Below are 18,834 nucleotides of genomic sequence, written 5' to 3' on the forward strand. Positions count from 1 at the left end.
TATGTTACTACTGTGAAAGAGTTGTTAGAATATCTGTTTCACTTACTTTATGGAATAAAGCAAACCTCTCTTAGGAACATTTGAAATAGATTTTATAAATAAAAGTGAGTTTGGTTATGATGTATTTCTTTGTATATCCAACAACAAATAGTTGAGATCCCTAATATCACTAGCCTTGTCCCCTATTATACGTTTTTCTCCTCTCGCCCTTGTCTAAGATTGTTATAGTCAACTCTTGTGTGTCTCCCTTTCCCCATCCTATGGTTATCCAAAAAAATGAAAGTAACCCCAGTCTTCACGTTCCCTCTTCACCCATCCTTTTTTCCCACCACCCCATTCCCTGCTTCATTTCAGTCCCTCACCTGAACCACAGGCCAGACTCTACGAGGCTTGAGCCTTCGTGCAAATGAGGCCCACTGGAATAGGACCTGCTCTGCAGAGTCCAGCCCTGCTCTCTGAGTCCCTTGGGACAGAAAAGAACCCAGCTTATCCTGATAAGTAGCTGAAATGCCTCCTTCAACCCCAATCAAAATCACATTGGCTAATTTAAGCATTTAGCCCGTATTTTATATTTTGTACGAGTATTTGCAAAATTTTGATGTAACATCACTATATGAAGTGGCTGTCTGGTAGGTGAGTGAGGCACAAATGAAAAAGTATCCACAAAGCATGCCCAGTTTCCAAGCTGAATGTCAGTTCATCTGAGTAAAGATTGTAAAAGCATCTTGGTAAAATGCTCTTTAAATCAAAGTTAACTGGAGGAAAAAAGCTGGTCACAAACCCATATTAATAGAATGATTTTTTCAAAAGTATGTGTGTAAATGTAGGCTGTATAGAATGTATATGCTGAGAAAAATAATTGGAATGTATGCCAGAATATTAAATAATCCATAGTAGTTATCTCAGAACTATAGGTTATTCTTTATTATCCCTCATGGCGACTGGTTTTTTCTATGAACTTATCTGCTTATAGGAAAAGAAGAAAACGACCATCAAAGAGAAAAGCTAGAGTGTTTAGTGCCTGGTGCTCACATGGTAACAAGTAGACTGTGGAAGCACAATAGCAAGGAAAAGTTCATTTGCCTTGGTTGATTTTTAGTGCATATTACATCACCCATCTTTAAAATCTTTCACTGAAACGTCAGGTGTACAGAGAGGGGAGCACATAGTGTATTAGACTTGCGCCCGTCCCTTAGCCTCAGCAGTTGTCAGTCTGTGTCTGGTCTTGTTCATCTGTTCCCCACTCTCCCCTGGATTATCTTGATGCACACCCTGTAGATCCATTAGTGTGTATTTCCAACACCTCAATTATTAGCAGTAATTTGAATCTCATCAGACAGCCTGTTTAGTATCACGTCTTCCCAGTTTCATGAAGATATTTTCCTAAGCTCATTTGAGAATTGAGATCCAAACAAAGCTCATGAATAGCATTTGCCAGGCCTCCCTGTCCCTAACCGTCTCCCGGAGTTTGGCCAGGTTCATGACCATTGAGTCGGTGATGCCATCCAACCATCTCATCTTCTCTGCCCTCTTCTCCTCTTGCCCTCAGTCTTTCCCAGCATCAGGGCCTTTTCCAGTGAGCCAGCTCTTCGCATCAGGTGGCCAAAGTATTGGAGATTCAGCTTCAGCATCAGTTCTTCCAATGAGTGTTCAGGGTTGATTTCCCTTAGAATTGACTGGTTTGATCTCCTTGCTGTCCCATTAGGTGTACAGATGATACAGAACTCTTGTGAGTAGTGAAATGTGAAATTGATGGAAACAGTTGTAGAAACACCCATGAAGCTTTGTGACCACAGCAGTTAGAGGGCAGTGGGTATGACTGTACAAAGACGATCTAAGTTACAAACTGTGAGAGTGTCATCGACCAAGTAGAAGATGCCAGTCTTATAAAAGGAAGCGTTTGCACTCACTGCATTTCAAGGAGTATGTAATTGCAATGGAGAAGATTCAGGAAAGAGTAACTTAAGTGATGAAAGTGGTGGAGCAGTTGCTATATGAAGAACGGACTAGAAGGTTAGATTTCAGTGTAAAAAGTAATAGTGAATCAGAGGGAATACGGTTAAGGACTAAAGTTAAGACACTGAGGATTACAGGCTTATCTCTAGATTATTATATCATAAAACTAGGGCAGCTACGCTTGATACGTGAAGGAGGTGAATTTTGAACAATTAAGAGTACTATTCTATATGGCAAGTCTGAAACGTTTGCAGCTCAGTTCTGAGAGGCAATAGAGCTTAAAAGTGAATAACTTTAAGACTTTGCATGTAGTACGTTACTGTGGGAAATGAGAATGTTTTGAGGCATGGAGGGCCCCAGGCCCTAGGGGTTGGTGTGGTGTGTCTGCTGGGCTGGTTCACAGCTCCCCTCCCTGCCCCAGCTGAGACTGAATACAGAGCTGGATGAGCAGCTGTGTTCCTCTTTTCAGAAGTACTGCAGGTGTCTGCTTGTGCAGAAAGCTTCGTGGAGTCCTGTCTGCAACCCTGTGCCCCTCTGCTGGTGCTCAGAAGCGGTTTTGACTGCACTTGGGGCTAGAGTTCTTTTAGAGTACCAAAAAGGAAAGATGTGTGCTTGTCACAGTTTTCTTTCAGACTTTTTAATAGAGATCCCCTCAGAGCCACTTTTACTTTAAAAAAAAAAAAAAACACCCCAAAGAATATTAGTAAGGATATAAACTCATCGTCTTTTCTGTTTGTCCTCTTCAGAAATATATTGTAATCCCTCAGCTATGACCTTGGCAGGTCAGTGACAGGAAACTGCTTTCATTTCCTTTGGCAGTCCTTTTTGTTGTAGACAGAAGGATTTCAGGCAGATGGTTAACTGAAAGTACTTAGTTCTCTTCAGTATGCAGGGGGTTTGGGGGAAGGAAAGGGACTCTAGTTAGTCTCTGTCATAAATTTTAATGTCTTTTTAGTACTGAGCCATGAAGTTATTAGGAGTGATACTAACAGCTCTGGGTTTTGATGATTTGTGTACAATGGTTCATGACTTTGAACGTGTTGTGTTCAATTAGTTCATAAAAGGACAAGGACAACGGGCACCAGGTACAAAAGACGCACATTTGAAAGTGCGTTCCCACCGTGCCACCACTGCTCTCTCCTTAGGCTGCCGCTGTCGGCAGTTTCTTAGCTGTTTTCCAAAAATACTATAGGGTTCTACAGTGTTCACACAAATGGTACCATCATTGTACATACCCTGCTTTATCTTTTTTCACTGAAAATAAATCTTGGCAGTTGGGCAGTGCACAGTCTAATTCATTTTAACAGCTTCTTGATATTTTTCTGGATGACCAAAATTTGACAGTGCCTGTTGGGTCATTTCCAGTCTTTAGCTGTTATAATGCCTCAGTGAATTTCCTGTACGTATGTAATTACACATACACATGCATGTGCGCACACAAGGAGACCTGGTTGTTTTCATATAATAACATTTCTACCACCCTGTGGTATAAAACGTACATGCAGTTTTCTCCAAAATTCAAGTTGAGGTCACTGTTTATTATAATAAAAAGGGAATTCCGTAGTGATGCACCAAAATGTATTTTCTAGTAGTTGAACATGTAGAATGACCTGTAAGAATTTTAGTTTGTGTTTTACTCCCTCATCTTTGTGTTGAAGATTTTGGTGCCTCTGATTTTGCTACGACAAATGCTTCTGGAGCTGACGAAACGTGGCCAGGAGCCACTGGGCGCGCTGCTGCAGTTCGGCGTGACGTTCCTGGAGGACCACGCGGCTGAGTACATCATCCAGCAGGGTGGCTGGGTACGTGCCTGCAAGTTGTTGTTGTGGTTGTTCTAAATTTTTTAAGAAAAAAAAATTAAGTCTTTCATGGCTGTTTTTAAGCCTAGGTTAAATTCATTAGTATTATCATTCAGTATTAATATTGTGATTGAATGGTGATCAATGGAAAGGCTATTCATGCAGTTGAATTTAATCTACTGAGATTTTGCAATACTTCTGAGTGTATGTGTGGTATTTTTAAGTGTTTGTGAAACATTTCATACTAGCACAGAGCACAGGAATAACTAAGGGGCGAGGAGTAGTGAACGAGCACCTGGGTATTTGCCGTCCCAGTGGAAGGGAGGAGCACAGCCGGCGCTCGGGGTCTCCTCGTTGCCCCTGGGTTTCCACATACAGGGGCAGCCCCTGTTCTGGATTGTAGCTTCAATACACATGTATCCCTAGAGATTGTATTATTTTGTTTGGACTTTATGTAAATAGTGTCATATGTATTCCTCTGTAACTTGCTTTTTTCATTCACTGTTACATTCTTGAGATTTACCTAGGTCATTGTTTCTCAACTTTTTCTCCATTATCACCCTCCTGAGGATCCTTTGTAGACATTTTTATCTTTATCATCTCCCTCCTCCCCATGAGAAGTTTTCAGGGTGCAGATCCGAGTCAGTCTGTGTGCTGAGGCTAAGGCCTCTGTCATGGCTGTGATTCTCCCATCTCCACACCAGTCCTCACCCTTGATGGTTCCCTTTGCGAATGCCTGATCTGAGTCCACGTGTCGGTGGCGTTTGGTTTTTTAAATATATCACAGTCTATCAGTAGTTTATTTAACGACAGTCTTGCCAGTGGACAGGTCCACTTTTTAGCTGTTGGAAGCATTGCTGTTTGGCACACTGTCAGGCACGTGTGCAGGAGTGCCTCTGGCCATACGCCTGGGGAGGAATTTCTGGTTCCAGGAGTGTACACATGTTCTGAGTTGCAAGACAATGCCCAACAGTTTTCACAGTATTTTCCAAATTGTCCTCTGTCAGCAGCTTGTGAAAATTTTTTTAATGTGAGAATTTTTGTTGTTCTATCTCTTCTGTAACACTTGCTATTGTCAGACTTACTAATTTTAAAAATTATTTATTAAAATAAGATTATTTAGGAATAATTGTAAATTTACAAGTTACAAAGGTAAAGCAATCCCGCATCCCCTTCCCCCAGTTTCCCACATGTTAGCATCTTACATAACTACGGCTCCTTTGTCAAATTAATTTTTCCATATTGATTTTCTGTCCAGCACATGTGCTCAGCTATCTTACGATTCTATCTTTGGGTTCCTTTGGGTTTTCTACATAGAAAATTGCACCATGTGTGAATAATGTCAGGTTTTTTTTTGTTTGTTTGAGTCTGTCTTTTTTTAAAAAAGGCACTGTACTAACCAGGACCTCCAGCACAGTATTAACAGCATTGGTGTTAACCCATCCTTGTCCTCTTCCTGATATTAATGTGATATTAATGTGAGTGCCTTTAACGTGTCAGTCTCATGTTGTATCAGACTCCATGAGTGAGGTCTGTCTGTAGCTTTCCTTGTGTTTCAGTTTTAAGGCTTCATAAAAGAATTTGCAGTTGGAAAGAATGTCTCCTTTTTTCCCTGTACTCTGGAACCGCTTGTGTGAGGTTTGGATTATCTGTGCCTTGCTTCCCATGACATTTCTTCACAACCACCTGGTATTTTCTCTGGGGGAAGGTCTGTTTTTCTTGTCAGTCTCTGGTCACTCCCTTGGGTCTCTGGCTATGTCAGATCTGAGTTGCTGGGTCTTTTTTTAGTCATGCGTGATCATTCGTGTAGGCACAGGGACTCTAGTTGCCATGCACGGGCTTACTTGCTCCGTGGCATGTGGGATCTTAGTTCCCCCACCAGGGATCAAACCCACATCCCCTGCACTGCACGGTGGATTCTTAACCACTGGGCCACCAGGGAAGTCCCTTACACTACTTACCTTTATAAAAAGAGTTTTCTTTTGGAGAATTCTGAGTATGTGTGAAAACAGAGAAGTGCATGTAATGAACCCCATGACTTAGTCCTCTAAACCTTTAACTTGTTGCCAGTCATGCTTCAGTCATAGCCTAATCACTTCCCGTCTTAATTATTTTGAAGCGAAATCCAGGCATCCTATAATTTTCTCTGCAAAGGTTTCACTGTGTATCTCTAAAGATAAAGGTTCTTTTAAAATTTTACATTACAATACCATTATTGCATCACAAAAAAATTAAAAATAATTCCTTCATATTATCAGATAACCTTTTAGCATTCAGAGTGTCTAACAGGCTGAAAAGGGAATGAGGTTAGTAAAATGCTTCTCGGAGTTTGAATGAAATACTGAATTTGAGCTCACTGGAATTTGCACCATCAAAGTAGATGGTAGGTCAGGTCGGTTAGGTCATGCTGACAGTGGTCTTGGGTTCAAAGAGACTTTTGTGACAAGACCCTCCTGTCTTCACCAGGAGGTTTCCTGTCCCTGGGTGGATGCTGTAGGAACAGCCCCAGTGTAGATGCCCAGCCCTGACGCAGACGCCAGGAGGGAAGAGGGGGACATCTTGAGAGATTCTGCAGAGACGGTGCCCACTTTGTTCACGGCTCCCTCTCCTTCCTTTGTAAAGACGTGGGTGTTCAGGCTCCTTGGATGGAGCTGTTGCGGTGGGGCGGGCGGGGGAGGGATCAGATACTGTTGGCATGTGTCTTCAGAGCATCGCCTTCCCTCCCTCCTTGTATGGCCTCCCCTTGTGGGAGTGGGTCTCTGCTGGCATGGTTTTCAGGGCAAACACAGTTACTGCTATCTCCTTGGGGGCAGGGCTGTCACTGTGACAGCTGCCTCTCCTGACACTGCCTCCAGGAGAGCCCTCCCCGTGACTGTTGTGGGCAGAGGCAGGACGGCCTGCTCCAGCCTTGGGTTCCCAGTGCCCTCCTGTTGTCGTTGCTGCTGCCTGTGGGTGGCTCCCCCAGGGACCTTCCTAGCCTGGATGGTGCTCTGTGATGAAGGAGGAGGAGTGTAGAGGGGGCATTGTTTATTCCCTTCTCAATGTTCTGTTTCTTTGTGATGGAGTGCCTCAAACTTTGGTGGTAATTATAATTTGTTATAAAGTATTTTATTCAACTTAAAATCTGTACTTAAAATAGAGCAGATATTTGAGTAACTAGTTTGTTAATATTTAAAATGTGTTTTCCTTTCTAAATGTGAGTGCCCAAGCTGTATTTCACACTGTTAATTTGAGCACCCTGTGTTTTTGTATTTAAAACCAAGAGCATGCTTTTCTGGCTAATCGGTGAAAACGCATCCTCTGACAGAAAGTGTCAGCACGCATCTCCTTCCAGGCACTTTGTGTGGAACATGCATTGACAGGTCTTAACAACGCCGGGCCGGGGGAGGATCACTGGCCACGTGGTGGTGCGTGTCTGTTACATAAGGTCTGTCATATGACTTCCCCGGCTGTGTCTGTCTTCAGCCACTTGAACGTGAGCTCCTGAAGTGGAGCTGGCTTCTCGAACCTGCAGGAGAGGCAGTGACTTGGGGTGAGTAGGGTGGCCCTGTGTAGTGAGCTATAGTCGGTGGGGTGGCCCTCTGTAGTGAGTTGTAAGGCAGGTGTTGGTCTTAAGAGGTTTGCAGAAAGAAAAGTGATTCTTTGTTGTCTGAATTATAGAAAGAAATGGCTGGGATAAACATCTTTGGAGGTCTGCAGGGAGTTTTGCTTGTCCTAGGTCTTGTTTTATGAATATTTTGTCTTCATGTGTTTTTTTTCCCCCCCATTGTATTGTGTTTGAGATGGTTTTCCATTGTACTGTATTGAGAGGTTTTAGAACAGTTTTAGGTTTATGGAAATGTTTACCAGAAGTTGCAGAGATTTCACATCAACTCCCTGCTTCCACGCATGCGAGCCCCCCATTGGCATTCCCAGCCAGATGGAGCCTCCATTACACTTGTTGAGAGGCACGCCAGCATCCCCCTGAGTCCGCAGTTTACAGTAGGGTCCAGACCTCTTGGTGATGCTGGCTATGCATTATATGGGTTGGGATGAATTTATAGTGACGTGTGTCCGACCAGTCCTAATTTCATTGCCCTAGAAATCCTCTGGGCATCCCCTGTGTGTCCCTCCCTCTCTCCGAACTCTGGCAACCACTGACCTTTTAATTTTCTCCGTAGTTTTGCTTTTCTAGAAGATCATATAGTTGGAAGACATAAAGTATGTAGCCTTTTGAGATTGTCTTTTTTCACTTAGTAATATGCATTTGAGTTTCCCCCTATCTGTATTAGCACTAAATACTTGCCAAGTGGCATGTGGGGCCTTCGTTCCCTGACCAGGGATTGAACCCACATCCCCTGCATTGGAAGTGGAGTCTTAACCACTGGACCACTAGTGAAGTCCAAGGCTCATTTTTAAAATTGGTTGTTTATTTTCCTAATGCTGAATTTTAAGAGTTCTTCGTGTCGTTTTAGGTAACAGTCCTTACTGGATGTGTCTTTGGCAAATATTTTCTTCAAGTCTGTGCCTTTTCTTCTCATTCTCAGAATTATCTCTTCAGTAGTCTAGCTTTTCATTGACTTCTCTCATTGATTGTGCCTTGTATCTAAAAAGTCATCACCAAGCCCACGATCTTGTAGCTTTTATCCTGTGGCATCTTCTAAGAGTTTTGTGTTTTACGTTTAGATCTATGATCCATCTCTGCTCCTGCTCACACCACATGGCTTGTGGGATCTTAGTTCTGACGCCAGGATCGAACCTAGGCCCTCAGCCGTGAGAGTGCAGAGTCCTAACCACTGGACCACCAGGGAATTCCCTGTGATCCATTTTGAGTTAAAAGTTTTTAAAAGGTATAAGGTCTGTGCCTAGGTTCATTTTTTAAAAAACAGATGTTTATTTTTACTTCTTTTTTTAAGTTTTGACTGTGCCATGAGGCAGGTGGGTCTTTTGTTTCCTGACTGGAGATCAAACCCTTGCCCCTTGCTTTGGAAGCATAGAGTCTTAGCCACTGAATCATGAGGGAAGTCCCCAGAAAGAGCCTGATTATAACTTCTGCATCCCTACCATGTCTGGTTCTGGCGTGTGTGTGTGTGTGTGCAGTTTTTGCTGTGCCTCGTCATTTTTTCTGGATCGCCAGGCTTGCTATCCCGAGTAGAAGGAGCTGCATTCAGAGGTCTGGGTGATGTGGTGAGGCATCAGGGAATGTGTTTACAGCCCTGTGAGTAGGGCTTCACAGGTGAGCGAGCCTGTGGGCTCCCCTGCCCCCGAACTTGGACGGGAGTTTCTCTCTTTCCCTTCTCCCTAGACAGCACGGGTGGGCAGAGTGGGTCAGTGCTGGGCATTTCCCTCCTCTGGGGTCAGGCGGTGGTTAACTGGTTTCCCCTGCCAGCAGAGCTTGTCAGGGAGAGTGGGGTGCTCGGCTGCTTCAGAGGGGCTCCTGTGCCCCCACCCGCCCACAGCAGGGGTCTGGGGTGACTCCCAGAACTGCGGGGCTTCCCTCTGGCAGTCCCCGTCTGCCCAACCCCAGCCCGCCTGGCCTCCTTCAGCCCCAGGGCAGCCCTTGGCCCTGTGTCATCCCCTCTCTCCTCTCACAGTCCTTGAGATTTCTGGTTGTTGAGCTTTTTAACCCACTTCAGGGCAGAGTGGAGACGTCTGAGCCCCTTCTGTGTGGAACCTGCGAGTCCCTGGGAAGGTTTTGTTTCGGCTTTGTTCTCACTGAGCCCCCACTAGTTCCTCAGTTACAGGGTAGGTTTTCTGGGTGCTGAGTGAAGCAGGCCTCCTGTGAGCTCAGGTCTGGTTGAGCAGATGGGGAGGGCTGGGTGGCACGGGTTCAGAGGATGGGGAGGCAGGGTTAGTTGGGGTCCTGTCAGGAGCACACATCTTATGGAGCGGCAGCAGCTCTCTAGAGAGACATGGAGAGTGACTGCTGGTCTGTACTGGGACTATAGGGTGGGGGCGTGTGTGTGAGCGCACTTCTGGGAGTGGAGGTTGGAATCACGATTTGTGTGGGGGCCCTGCTCTGCCAGTCATCAGTCCTGAGTTTGGGGGGAATTCATTTAAAGTCACTGAGCCTGTTTCATCAGTTACAATATGGAGGAGTGGATGGTATGAGTATTCTGTGAACACATGACGTTGTTATAAGTATCAGCTTTTCACAGGCATCTCTAGTATGTGTGTTTTCCTCTTCTTCCCAAGTCTGATAGAAGGTTCCTTCAAGTGTTGTTTCTCACTTTGCTGGGCAGCGGTCAGGGCATAGCCAGATGTGAGCGGGACTGCCTGCCCCGGCTCCCGGCCCCGCGAGGGTCACTGTGGGGCAGCCTTCTCCTTGGTGTTGTACGGTGTGTGGTGAACCAGACCTCACTGTGAAAGATTAAGATTTCATAAAGGGTTACGGGGGGAAATGTAATCTATAATAATAATAAATAGCTTGAATAAAATTAATTTTTGTCTTTTTTTCTTTGATTTGAAGCTTCTCATTTCTATTTTAAGAACTGCAAACCTCAAAAAGGTTTTGTTTGAATCAGGGACATCAGAAGACTGTCACTTGGGAACTTTTAGGTCAGAATCTGTTTGAGTTTTCACACTGTGGGAGGTGATGTACAGTTTGTGATCTAAAGTCAGCTCGGGCTTGTGCTGCTGGAATGATTTTAGTGTGGTAAGGGTTCCGTGTTTCACAGGTCTGCTCGTTTTCTGCGTGAGCGTGGGTGTTTACTGCACTGTGTTCACACGTGCCCTCTGAGAGTATTAGTCGTCATATTAAGGTGGAAAGTTGCCTTAATATAAACCTCTCTCACACTCTGTTTTCTTTCCTGTTTTTGTAGTTGTTTTATTTTTTTTTTGTTATTTTGGCTGCAGCATGCAGGGTTGTAGTTCCCAATCAGGGACTGAACCTGGGCCCCCTGCCTCGGGAGTGTGGAGTCTTAACCACTGGACTGCCAGGAAGTCCTTCTGTTTCCTTATTTTAGATGAATAGTGATCTCAGAACCTTTGATTGCTAGTACCCTGTCTGACCGAGTGTAGAGGAGCAGGCGTCTGTTTTATCTTCTTGGTGATAAGGGTTGGTTGGCACATGACAGGTGAGGTGAGTCCCTGAGTGACCTCCCCGGGGAGGGTAGTCTTGAGAGTCTGCCCGGCGTCCTCAGTGGATCAGTTCATCGGCAGCTGTGACCCTGTGTGTGAAACGCTGCTTGAGGTGGCACGACAGTCTGTAACTTGTGTGGCCCAGACTAGAACGGAAGTGAATGCGGTGGACGCACACGGGGTAGGGTGCTGCGCAGCTCCGAGATGCTTCTCCGGTGATTCCAAGCCACGTTTACTCGCACCCACCTGTTCCGCAGTGGTCCGTTCAGATACTTCAGTTTCTCCTCTACCTCCCGTGTTACGTGAAGAATTTGCTGAACATACCTTCTGTATTTGCTTGATGGAAACACCAAGAATAGCGTTTTCCGCTTACTTCTTGCCATAGACTCAGGAAAAGCACCAGTGTGGGAAGCAGGGGCTTGGACCCCGCAAGAGAGCCGCCTGGTCAGAGCCAGGCCTGGCCGCGGACTTGAGGCCGGGTGTGCACCCTCCTCGGGTGCTTCAGTTTCCTTATTTTGATGGCAAAATGAATTCAGTCCAGTCTTCAGAAGGACACCGGTGCCCGATTCTCACAGCAGCTGAGGGACCTTGGGCGAGGACCTACTTCTTGGGCGCCATCTATTTAAACAGAACATAGTTCTCTGTTAAACTCTCATGGGTCCCAATTAATTCTATATTTTTGTGCCCTTGAATTTATTCCTTTGTGTTTTTTGTGTCAGTGGGACTAAAGATACAGCTGTTTCCAGTGATACAAGTATTTTGTGCTGAAAGTGATGTAAGTTGCTGGTGTGCTGAGTGTAGGTGAAGAACTACCCCTGCTTCACCATCTGGTGCCTTCCCTCTCAGAGACTGCCTGCTCTTCATCAGTGATGGGGACTGTCAAGGGAGAGGCCTCCATTTTGTATTCTTGCTTTAGCTGACCAGAAGTAAAAGTTTCAATGATCATCTGTTCTTTCTTTAGAACTTCTTCCATAAAGCATGCAATTTTTGGTGAGTCATGATTAAAACGTCACGACGCACATACAGAAATGAATTGTAAGGGAGAGAGTCCGGGACAGCAGGGAGCAGCGGCTGCATCTGGCTGGGGCTGAGCCCTGGCTCTCGCTGAGCTGCGGTCCTGATGGCCCTGCTGATACTGCTGCGTGGGGAAGGAGTCTTCTAGACATGCGGCAGAAGGGTCTTAACTCTCAGCTTGGAGTCGTTACAAATGAAGAGAAAAGTAACTTTATACTAAATGTTGTCTTAGTTTAACCTTTCCCTCATTTCATCATAATAGAACTTTTGAAATTTACGTTTCACTTGTTTGGGCTTTGAGACCTAAATAAAATAGTACCTAAGGATAACTTTCCTGGTGGTCAAGTGGTTAGGGCTCCACGCTTCCACCTCAGTGGGTGCAGGTTCAACCCCGGTCGGGGAGCTGAGATCCCACATGCCCAGTGGCCAAAAACAAAAATTAGCAAAAGTCTCCTTTCTGAGGATTAAAATTTTTACCTTTTTTGTTATGGTTCCTTTGTTTTGCTTTTGCTTTTTAAACCAACTCTTGGGCTTCCCTAGTAGCTCAGTTAGTAAAGAATCCGCCTGCAATGCAGGATACCCAGGTTCGATCCCCTGGAGAAGGAAATAGCAACCCACTCCAATATTCTTGCCTGGAGAATCCCATGGACAGAGAAGCCTGGCAGACTACAGTCCATAGGGTCACAAAGAGTTGGACCCAACTGAAGCGACTTTCACTTTTTTCACTTTTTCGCTGTGAGAGGTTCTCTTTTCAGCCCTTGCTGGGAGTGCCCTTCGGGGAGCATGCTGACTCCTAGGGCCTCTGGAGTCAGTTTGAACGGCCGTCATGAGGCTGCTCCAAGCCCAGTGGAGCCACGGCTCCTGTGACTGCAGACCCAGCGGTGCTCAGAGCATCAGCAGATGTGACTCTAAGGACAAGGACCTGGGGAGTTAACCATGTCTGACCAGAACGTGTCTGGTCTTGGCTGGAGAACAGAATTATTCTCCTTGACAGAGTGGGAACCAGTGTGCTCACATACGCTCTGCAGCCTCTTGTCACCATCTGTGGTGTCATCCAGGCTCGGCGAGACCTCCTGTCTGTCTCCAACACAAGCCCCTGGTCCCTGTGTGTCCCCTGCCTCAGGGCAGCCGGTGTCACGTGAAATGCGTGACTTGTGTCAGTCTTCATGTCTGGACAGTCAATTTGTTAAGAACCAAAATTGAGTCCGTTCTTCCCTGTGACTGGAGCTCGTGACCACCACCACGCTGCCTCTCTGTGGCTCCTACCAGTGGGAACCTACCAGGGCGGGAGGCCTGTGCCACCCGTTGGGGTGGCTCCATCTGTGACCAAGTGCTCCCTTGCAGCAGAATTCAGGGCGTGGCTCTGAGCCCTCTGTCCACTGCCAGCCCTCCCTGGTCACTCCAGGCTTCTTCAGCCCTGGTCCGTGTTTCTGGGCGTCTGCTGAGCCGGTGGTGAGTTGGAGCCGAGCCGCCTGCCTGTGCTTTTTCCCTCTGCTGGACCGTGTTAGTTACTGTGTTAAGTATGTGTGGAGACGAATGGGATATGCATCAGCTTTCTGCTGATTCAGCTTTGAGGACGTGCTTAGAAAACTGTCTTGTTGGAAACTCCTCCTCTGCATTGGTCTGCACGAGAGCGTCTTCAGTCCAGAAACGCCATCATTTTCAATGATGTGTTTGTTCCTCAGGCTCAGCTCAGGAGGAGGGAGTTTTCCCTGATGTATGTTCGCGGAGGTTTCTTTAGCTCCCTTGTGCTGACCGCGTGTTCCTCTTCTAGGGCACCGTCTTTAACCTGGAGTCAGAAGAGGAGTGCCCCGCGGGCACCGCGGAGGACAGCAACGACATCTACATTCTGCCCAGCGACGGCTCCACGCACGTCAGCCCCCCGGAGTCGCCCACCACGGCCACGGCCTCCTGGCAGGCCGAGAGCTTGCCCGTGTCGCTGTCCGCCAGCCAGAGCTGGCACACGGAGAGCCTGCCAGCGTCCCTGGGACCCGAGTCCTGGCAGCAGGTCACGGTGGACCCCGAGGAGGTCAAGAGCCTGGATAGCAACGGGGCCGCAGAGAAGAGCGAGAACAACTCCTCCAACTCTGACATCGTACACGTAGAGCGGGAGGAGATCCCCGAGGGCGTGGGGGAGCCAGCCGCGCCAGCCCCTGCCCTGATGGCGGCCGTCCCCAGGGCCAGTCCCACGACGTCACTGTTCGTGGAGCTCGGTGAAGAGGAGACAGAAGCAGCCCCAGCAGAAGCTTCTGAACCGGAGCGGGAGGGGGTCCTGCCACCCAAGTCCCCAGTGGAGCCCCCCGCAGCCCTGCCGAGCCAGGAAGAGGCCACCAGAGGGCAGGGGGCGCTCAGGGTAGGGCCCCGCCCAGGCGACCTCGAGAAGGCCGGCCCGCTGCCCGAGGGCAAGTCCCTCCTGCTCTTGGGAGGGGCGGCTGCCATGGCCATCCTAGCAGTGGCGGTCGGGTTGGCACTGGCTCTGCGGAAGAAATAGGTTTTCCTCCTGGGGTCCACCGTGACCTGCTGCCAGGACTCGGGACCCAGGAGAAAGAAGACAAGGAGGAAGGTGTTAGTTGTCTCAACTGAATCCGAATGGGTCGCAGCTGGTTGGACATCCGCGGAACGCTCTGGGGTGAGGGGGCTGGGTCAGCACGGCAGGGGCGGCTTGAGATAGAGGCTGCATGTGCGGTCTGCTGGCCTGGGCTCCTCTGAGATTCAGGGTCTAGGGTGTAAAGTGCTTCCTCGACCTATTCTGTGGCATCTGGGCAACCCGGGCCGTGAGCGCCTGTGCCCCCAAGGGTGCGTGGCCTCCCCCGTCAGCCCCTGTAGCACCTTCCCCTTTGGTGACAGCACCCCCCAATGTTGCCAAACATCCCCGGGGTAACGTGTCCCATGAGAGCCACCACCTCAGAGGCAGAGGGTTCTCGGAGCCTGGGGGGCCAGGCAGGAGGGCTTGATGGGCCCTCCAGCTGCTGACACGCTCCGGCCTGGAGCCTCCCCTCTGCCAAGAGCGTGCGCTTTATGACCCCTCCTCCAGGCTCCTCTGTTCTTCCCGTCGGTCCCGCAGACAAAGTGCTCTGCGGTCTCCACCGCCTCTCAGGTACTGCCCTGCCCTCCCCTCCCGGGTCCCTGCTAGCCCGTGGAGAGGGCTTGCCCAATGCTTCCCTCAGCTCCCCTCATAAAGATGCTGCCTGTAGTCTTTTAAAAAGTAAATATAAGACAGGAGACCCAGGCCGTGCCCGTGACTGTGGGCAAGTTGTCTCTTGTACAGAAGCAGGAGGGTAGCTTGGCTGACCTCCCGAGGTGGTTTCCAGCCCTTCTGTTGGTGGCCACCTGGCAGGGATGTCTCTCCAACAGTCACTGTCTGTAGCCTGGGTTAGCCTGGGTTCTGGCCACAGACTTCTCACTGGTCACACAGCCCCTCTTTTGTCTCCTGCTTGTAGTAAGAGCTCCTATACTGGGCTTTAGCCCAGGGGACATACTCTTCAGCACACAGTCTCCTAAATAACCATTGAAGTTAAAAAGCAGGAGAGAGGCCACCTTTGAGGTTCCTGCTTGTCCTTCAGAGTCCAGCAGGAGGCTCACATGGAGCTCGTCACAGCCCAGATGCCAGAGCGATGGCCACGGTGGTTGTGGTCGGCGTGTGCTGGGGGCACGGCATAGCCCCGTGCACTGCCTGCGCCCCGCGTGGCGGGGGGACTGCGTCTCTTCTCCCGTGAGGTTGAACCACTAACAGGACCGTGCCTGAGACAGGGCATCTCAGAGTTACCTTAGTCAGTGTAACAGGTTACTTTTTAGATCCTGAAATTTGTAATAAAATTACATTACCTATTCTCGTCACCAAAACTTGATGTTTTAAATGCGCTTTATTTTTATTTTTTGAAGTTAAATCTTCCTAAAGCAGTACTGTTTACAAGTTGGCCAGAAAGGCCTGGCGCATGCGTGTGTGCGCGTGCATGTGTGTGTGTGTGCGTGTGCACTGCCCCAGGCGTGCACCTGTGACTCCTGGGGAGGGAGGTGTTGAGCTCTGCACCTGGACTGAGGAGCCGGAGGAGAGCGGGTGGGGCTTGTGTGGTGGAGCTATGCAGTGTGTGGTCTGCTGCATCATCATTGTCCTTTTCCTTTTGTAACGTTTTCCTTCCAGCGTTTACATTTTTAAACTCTGGATCCTCAAACCCACTGGCTGAAGGTGCTGAAGCTCTGATGGGAGCCAGGTGGTTTCTGAGCAGCAGGCGGGGGCAGGGTGTCTGTGCTGCGGAGGCTGGGGTCTGGGGTCCACCTCCTCCACGGCAGGAGTGAGATGGGGCCGGGCGCAGTGCTCAGTGGTGACCCAGGCGGCTTTGATTTGAACAGGGCTTTCTCTGTGCCAAGCCCTTGCTGGTTCTGGTTGGTGGGTCTCCAGCACTCTTACTGTGCTATCGAATGTCATGACTTCTGATCACTTTGCTGTTGAATATCATGACTTCTGATCGCTTGGCGAAAGCCACTCGTTTCTTGAGGAAAACACCAGAATTAAAGAATGCTGGTTTATGTTCTCTGTGGTAAATGGAAACAGTCTGGGCCCGCAAAAGCCCAGTTGGTCCCAAGGTGCCTCCAGGACGTCAGCACCACTACCTGTGTCTGGTGTCAGATGCGGCGTGTGTCCTGCGGGGCCCTCCCAGTGCATGGGGCACAAGCTCACAGGAGACCTCGCGGCTGAAGTGTGACCCCCACCTGGTCAGAGTGCGTGCTGATGTCACCCGCCCATGGCGGGCTGACACCTCCTAGCCAACTGAGTCTGGAGAGGCTGGGTCCTTGGCCAGCACCAAAGGGACAGACAGCTCACTGTTTTCCTGGGCCTTCTGTGTTTCTCCTGATGTCTTAGTTGTCCATTTCCTTCAGACTAAAAGCGCTTCTTTGTGCCTCCTTGACGGAGGTCGGCGTGCTCTGGATTCCGCCCCTCACCCCTCCACGGTGGTGAGGTGAGACGTTTCCCCTTTCCTGCCTGAGGCCCCCTGCTCTCCCCTCACCTGCATCTGTGCCTGTCATCGGGGGAGGCGCAGAGCTTGGCTCTGGGAAGAGCATGCTCTGCTGGAAGCAGTGTCCGGAGAACGCACTGGAGGTGAAGGGAAGAGAGGACTGAGGACTGTCCACAGTAACTCCTGCCCTCCGCTCAGGAGCGCTCCCTGTAGGCCACCAGCCTTGTCTGGCGCAGCTGGTGAACTTGCCGAGAATAGAAGTGGCTCCAGGGCTGTGACTCCGGGGGCAGCTCAGCTGTGCGCGCTGGGTCCTCAGGTGCCCGTGTGCGCAGGCAAGCCCGCCTCCAGACCTCCAGCGACTGAGCGTCTGTTTCCTGTAACCGTCGCTTGATTCAAGTCATCATGCACATCTCCCTGTCCACAAGGACTCTGACCTAAGAAGCGCTAGCTACTCGGACAGGCGAGTCAGGCGGTTGGGATGCGCTTGAGGCCGGGACGGTCACATGAGACCGCCTTGGGGAGAAGAGCCACGCGTCTTGCTTCCTGACCAACAAATTATCTCTCATTTGGTCTAGCAAATCTGACGCCAAAACCTACCTGAACTTTATCAAGAGAGGATTACTGAATTAACGTAAGCAGAACAGTGGCAGGTAAAGTGAAGAGATAGTGGGGTTATTTGGTGCTTTAGAGCTGCTTTTACACTTCTAACTGCTCCTGGAAGAGAATCAGCCCCCTACTGAAAGAATATCTCCCTGCTGAGATTGTACTGACTGATGTGTGTGTGTGTGTGTGGGAGACTCACTGTGTTCCCACTGACATGTGAACCCTTTACACCTGGGAGATTTGTTTTCAGACGCTCGATCACACTACCTGCATTTAGACTTTGCGACATCCTGCAGCTGTCAGTCTGAGACCGAGCCCTCGGGTACTGTGCATTTGACGCTGAACCATGTAGTTGTTTTTCTTTTCTGGTAAGTTTGAACCCAAGGAATAGAGAAGTGGTTTTGGCAGCAAGAATGTGTTAGTACCTCCTTCCTCACGTTCATGTTCTTCCCCAGGACATCATGGTCACAGTTAACACGGGCGTTTCTGTCACCAGTGACCTGCGATCCGGAGGCGCACCCAGCATTGCTTGCACGTGGAACACAAACCCAGTCCTAGGAGATGCTTGTCGCTGGGAGGTGATTGCTTTTGTTAGTGTTTACTTACTTGGCTGCACTGGGTCTTAGTGGGATATCTTGTTGCCATGTGGGCTCAGTAGTTGCAGGGGCTTAGCTCCCCCCACAACCCCATATGGGGTCTCAGTTCCCTGACCAGGGACTGAACCCGTGTCCCCTGCATTACAAGGCAGGTTATTAACCACACAGGGAAGTCCCGATTGCTTTGGGTATTTCTTGTATTCTGTCTCTAGGAAAGGAAACTACCACAGATGTTGAATTTTTAACTCTTAACTGTTCTTGCATCTTGCATGCCTAGAAACCTGTTCTTCGTGAAGCAGTTTCTTGGGCATAGATGAGCTGGGGGGCGGGGCTGGAAGGTGCGAGGGGAAGATCACTAACAGATAGGCAGGAACTGCTCCAGCAGCTTAAAATTTGTATCAAAATCTTGACTTCTCTGAAAGAGAAAAGGGTGCATTTAGTTACACTGGAGACTGGTTACCATGGGCCTGTAAATCACCTCTATACCTTTTAATTGCCTGTTGTTCCTGACTGGAGTATTTGAGGCCTGGGTTTCCCATTTGAGTCCAGAACCTCTTGTGGTGTTTGGTCTTTAAACGGAAAGCCTGCACTTGCTTGGTATGAAACCTGTTTACAGGGCAATTTTCCACTCTAAGGAGTACAGGGACTCCCTTCCAGTCCTCCCTGGTCCTCCTCGGACATGGCAGGCAGTGGCCCTTCGTTTTGGCTGCACCATGAGGCAGGTGGGATCTTAGTTCCTAATCAGGGATCAGACTGAGGCCTCAGCAGTGGAAGCACAGCCCTAACTACTGGACCCCTGGTAAGTCCCACACTCGTGTAAAAAGTAAAGTTGTTTTTTAAAAAACAAGTGTG

The 18,834-nt window shown here is 48.8% G+C and overlaps 1 protein-coding gene across 4 annotated transcripts in view; it reads left to right on the forward strand.

Moving 5' to 3' along the window:
- BCL2L13 (BCL2 like 13) overlaps positions 1 to 14,351 on the forward strand; it is a 52,748-nt gene extending 38,397 nt beyond the window's left edge. For all 4 annotated transcript variants that reach the window (XM_055396787.2, XM_055396786.2, XM_088837464.1 and 1 more), the window contains 2 exons: positions 3,615 to 3,758; positions 13,603 to 14,351. In XM_055396787.2, coding sequence (XP_055252762.1) covers positions 3,615 to 3,758; positions 13,603 to 14,319 — 861 coding nt within the window. In that variant the 3' untranslated portion in view covers positions 14,320 to 14,351. The remainder of the gene's footprint in view (positions 1 to 3,614; positions 3,759 to 13,602) is intronic.
- Positions 14,352 to 18,834: the final 4,483 nt, after the last annotated feature.

Source organism: Moschus berezovskii, chromosome 6 (genome assembly GCF_049115385.1).
Source record: "Moschus berezovskii isolate FMDL1 chromosome 6, NW_MosBer_1.0, whole genome shotgun sequence".
Classification (NCBI taxonomy): Eukaryota; Metazoa; Chordata; class Mammalia; order Artiodactyla; family Moschidae; genus Moschus; species Moschus berezovskii.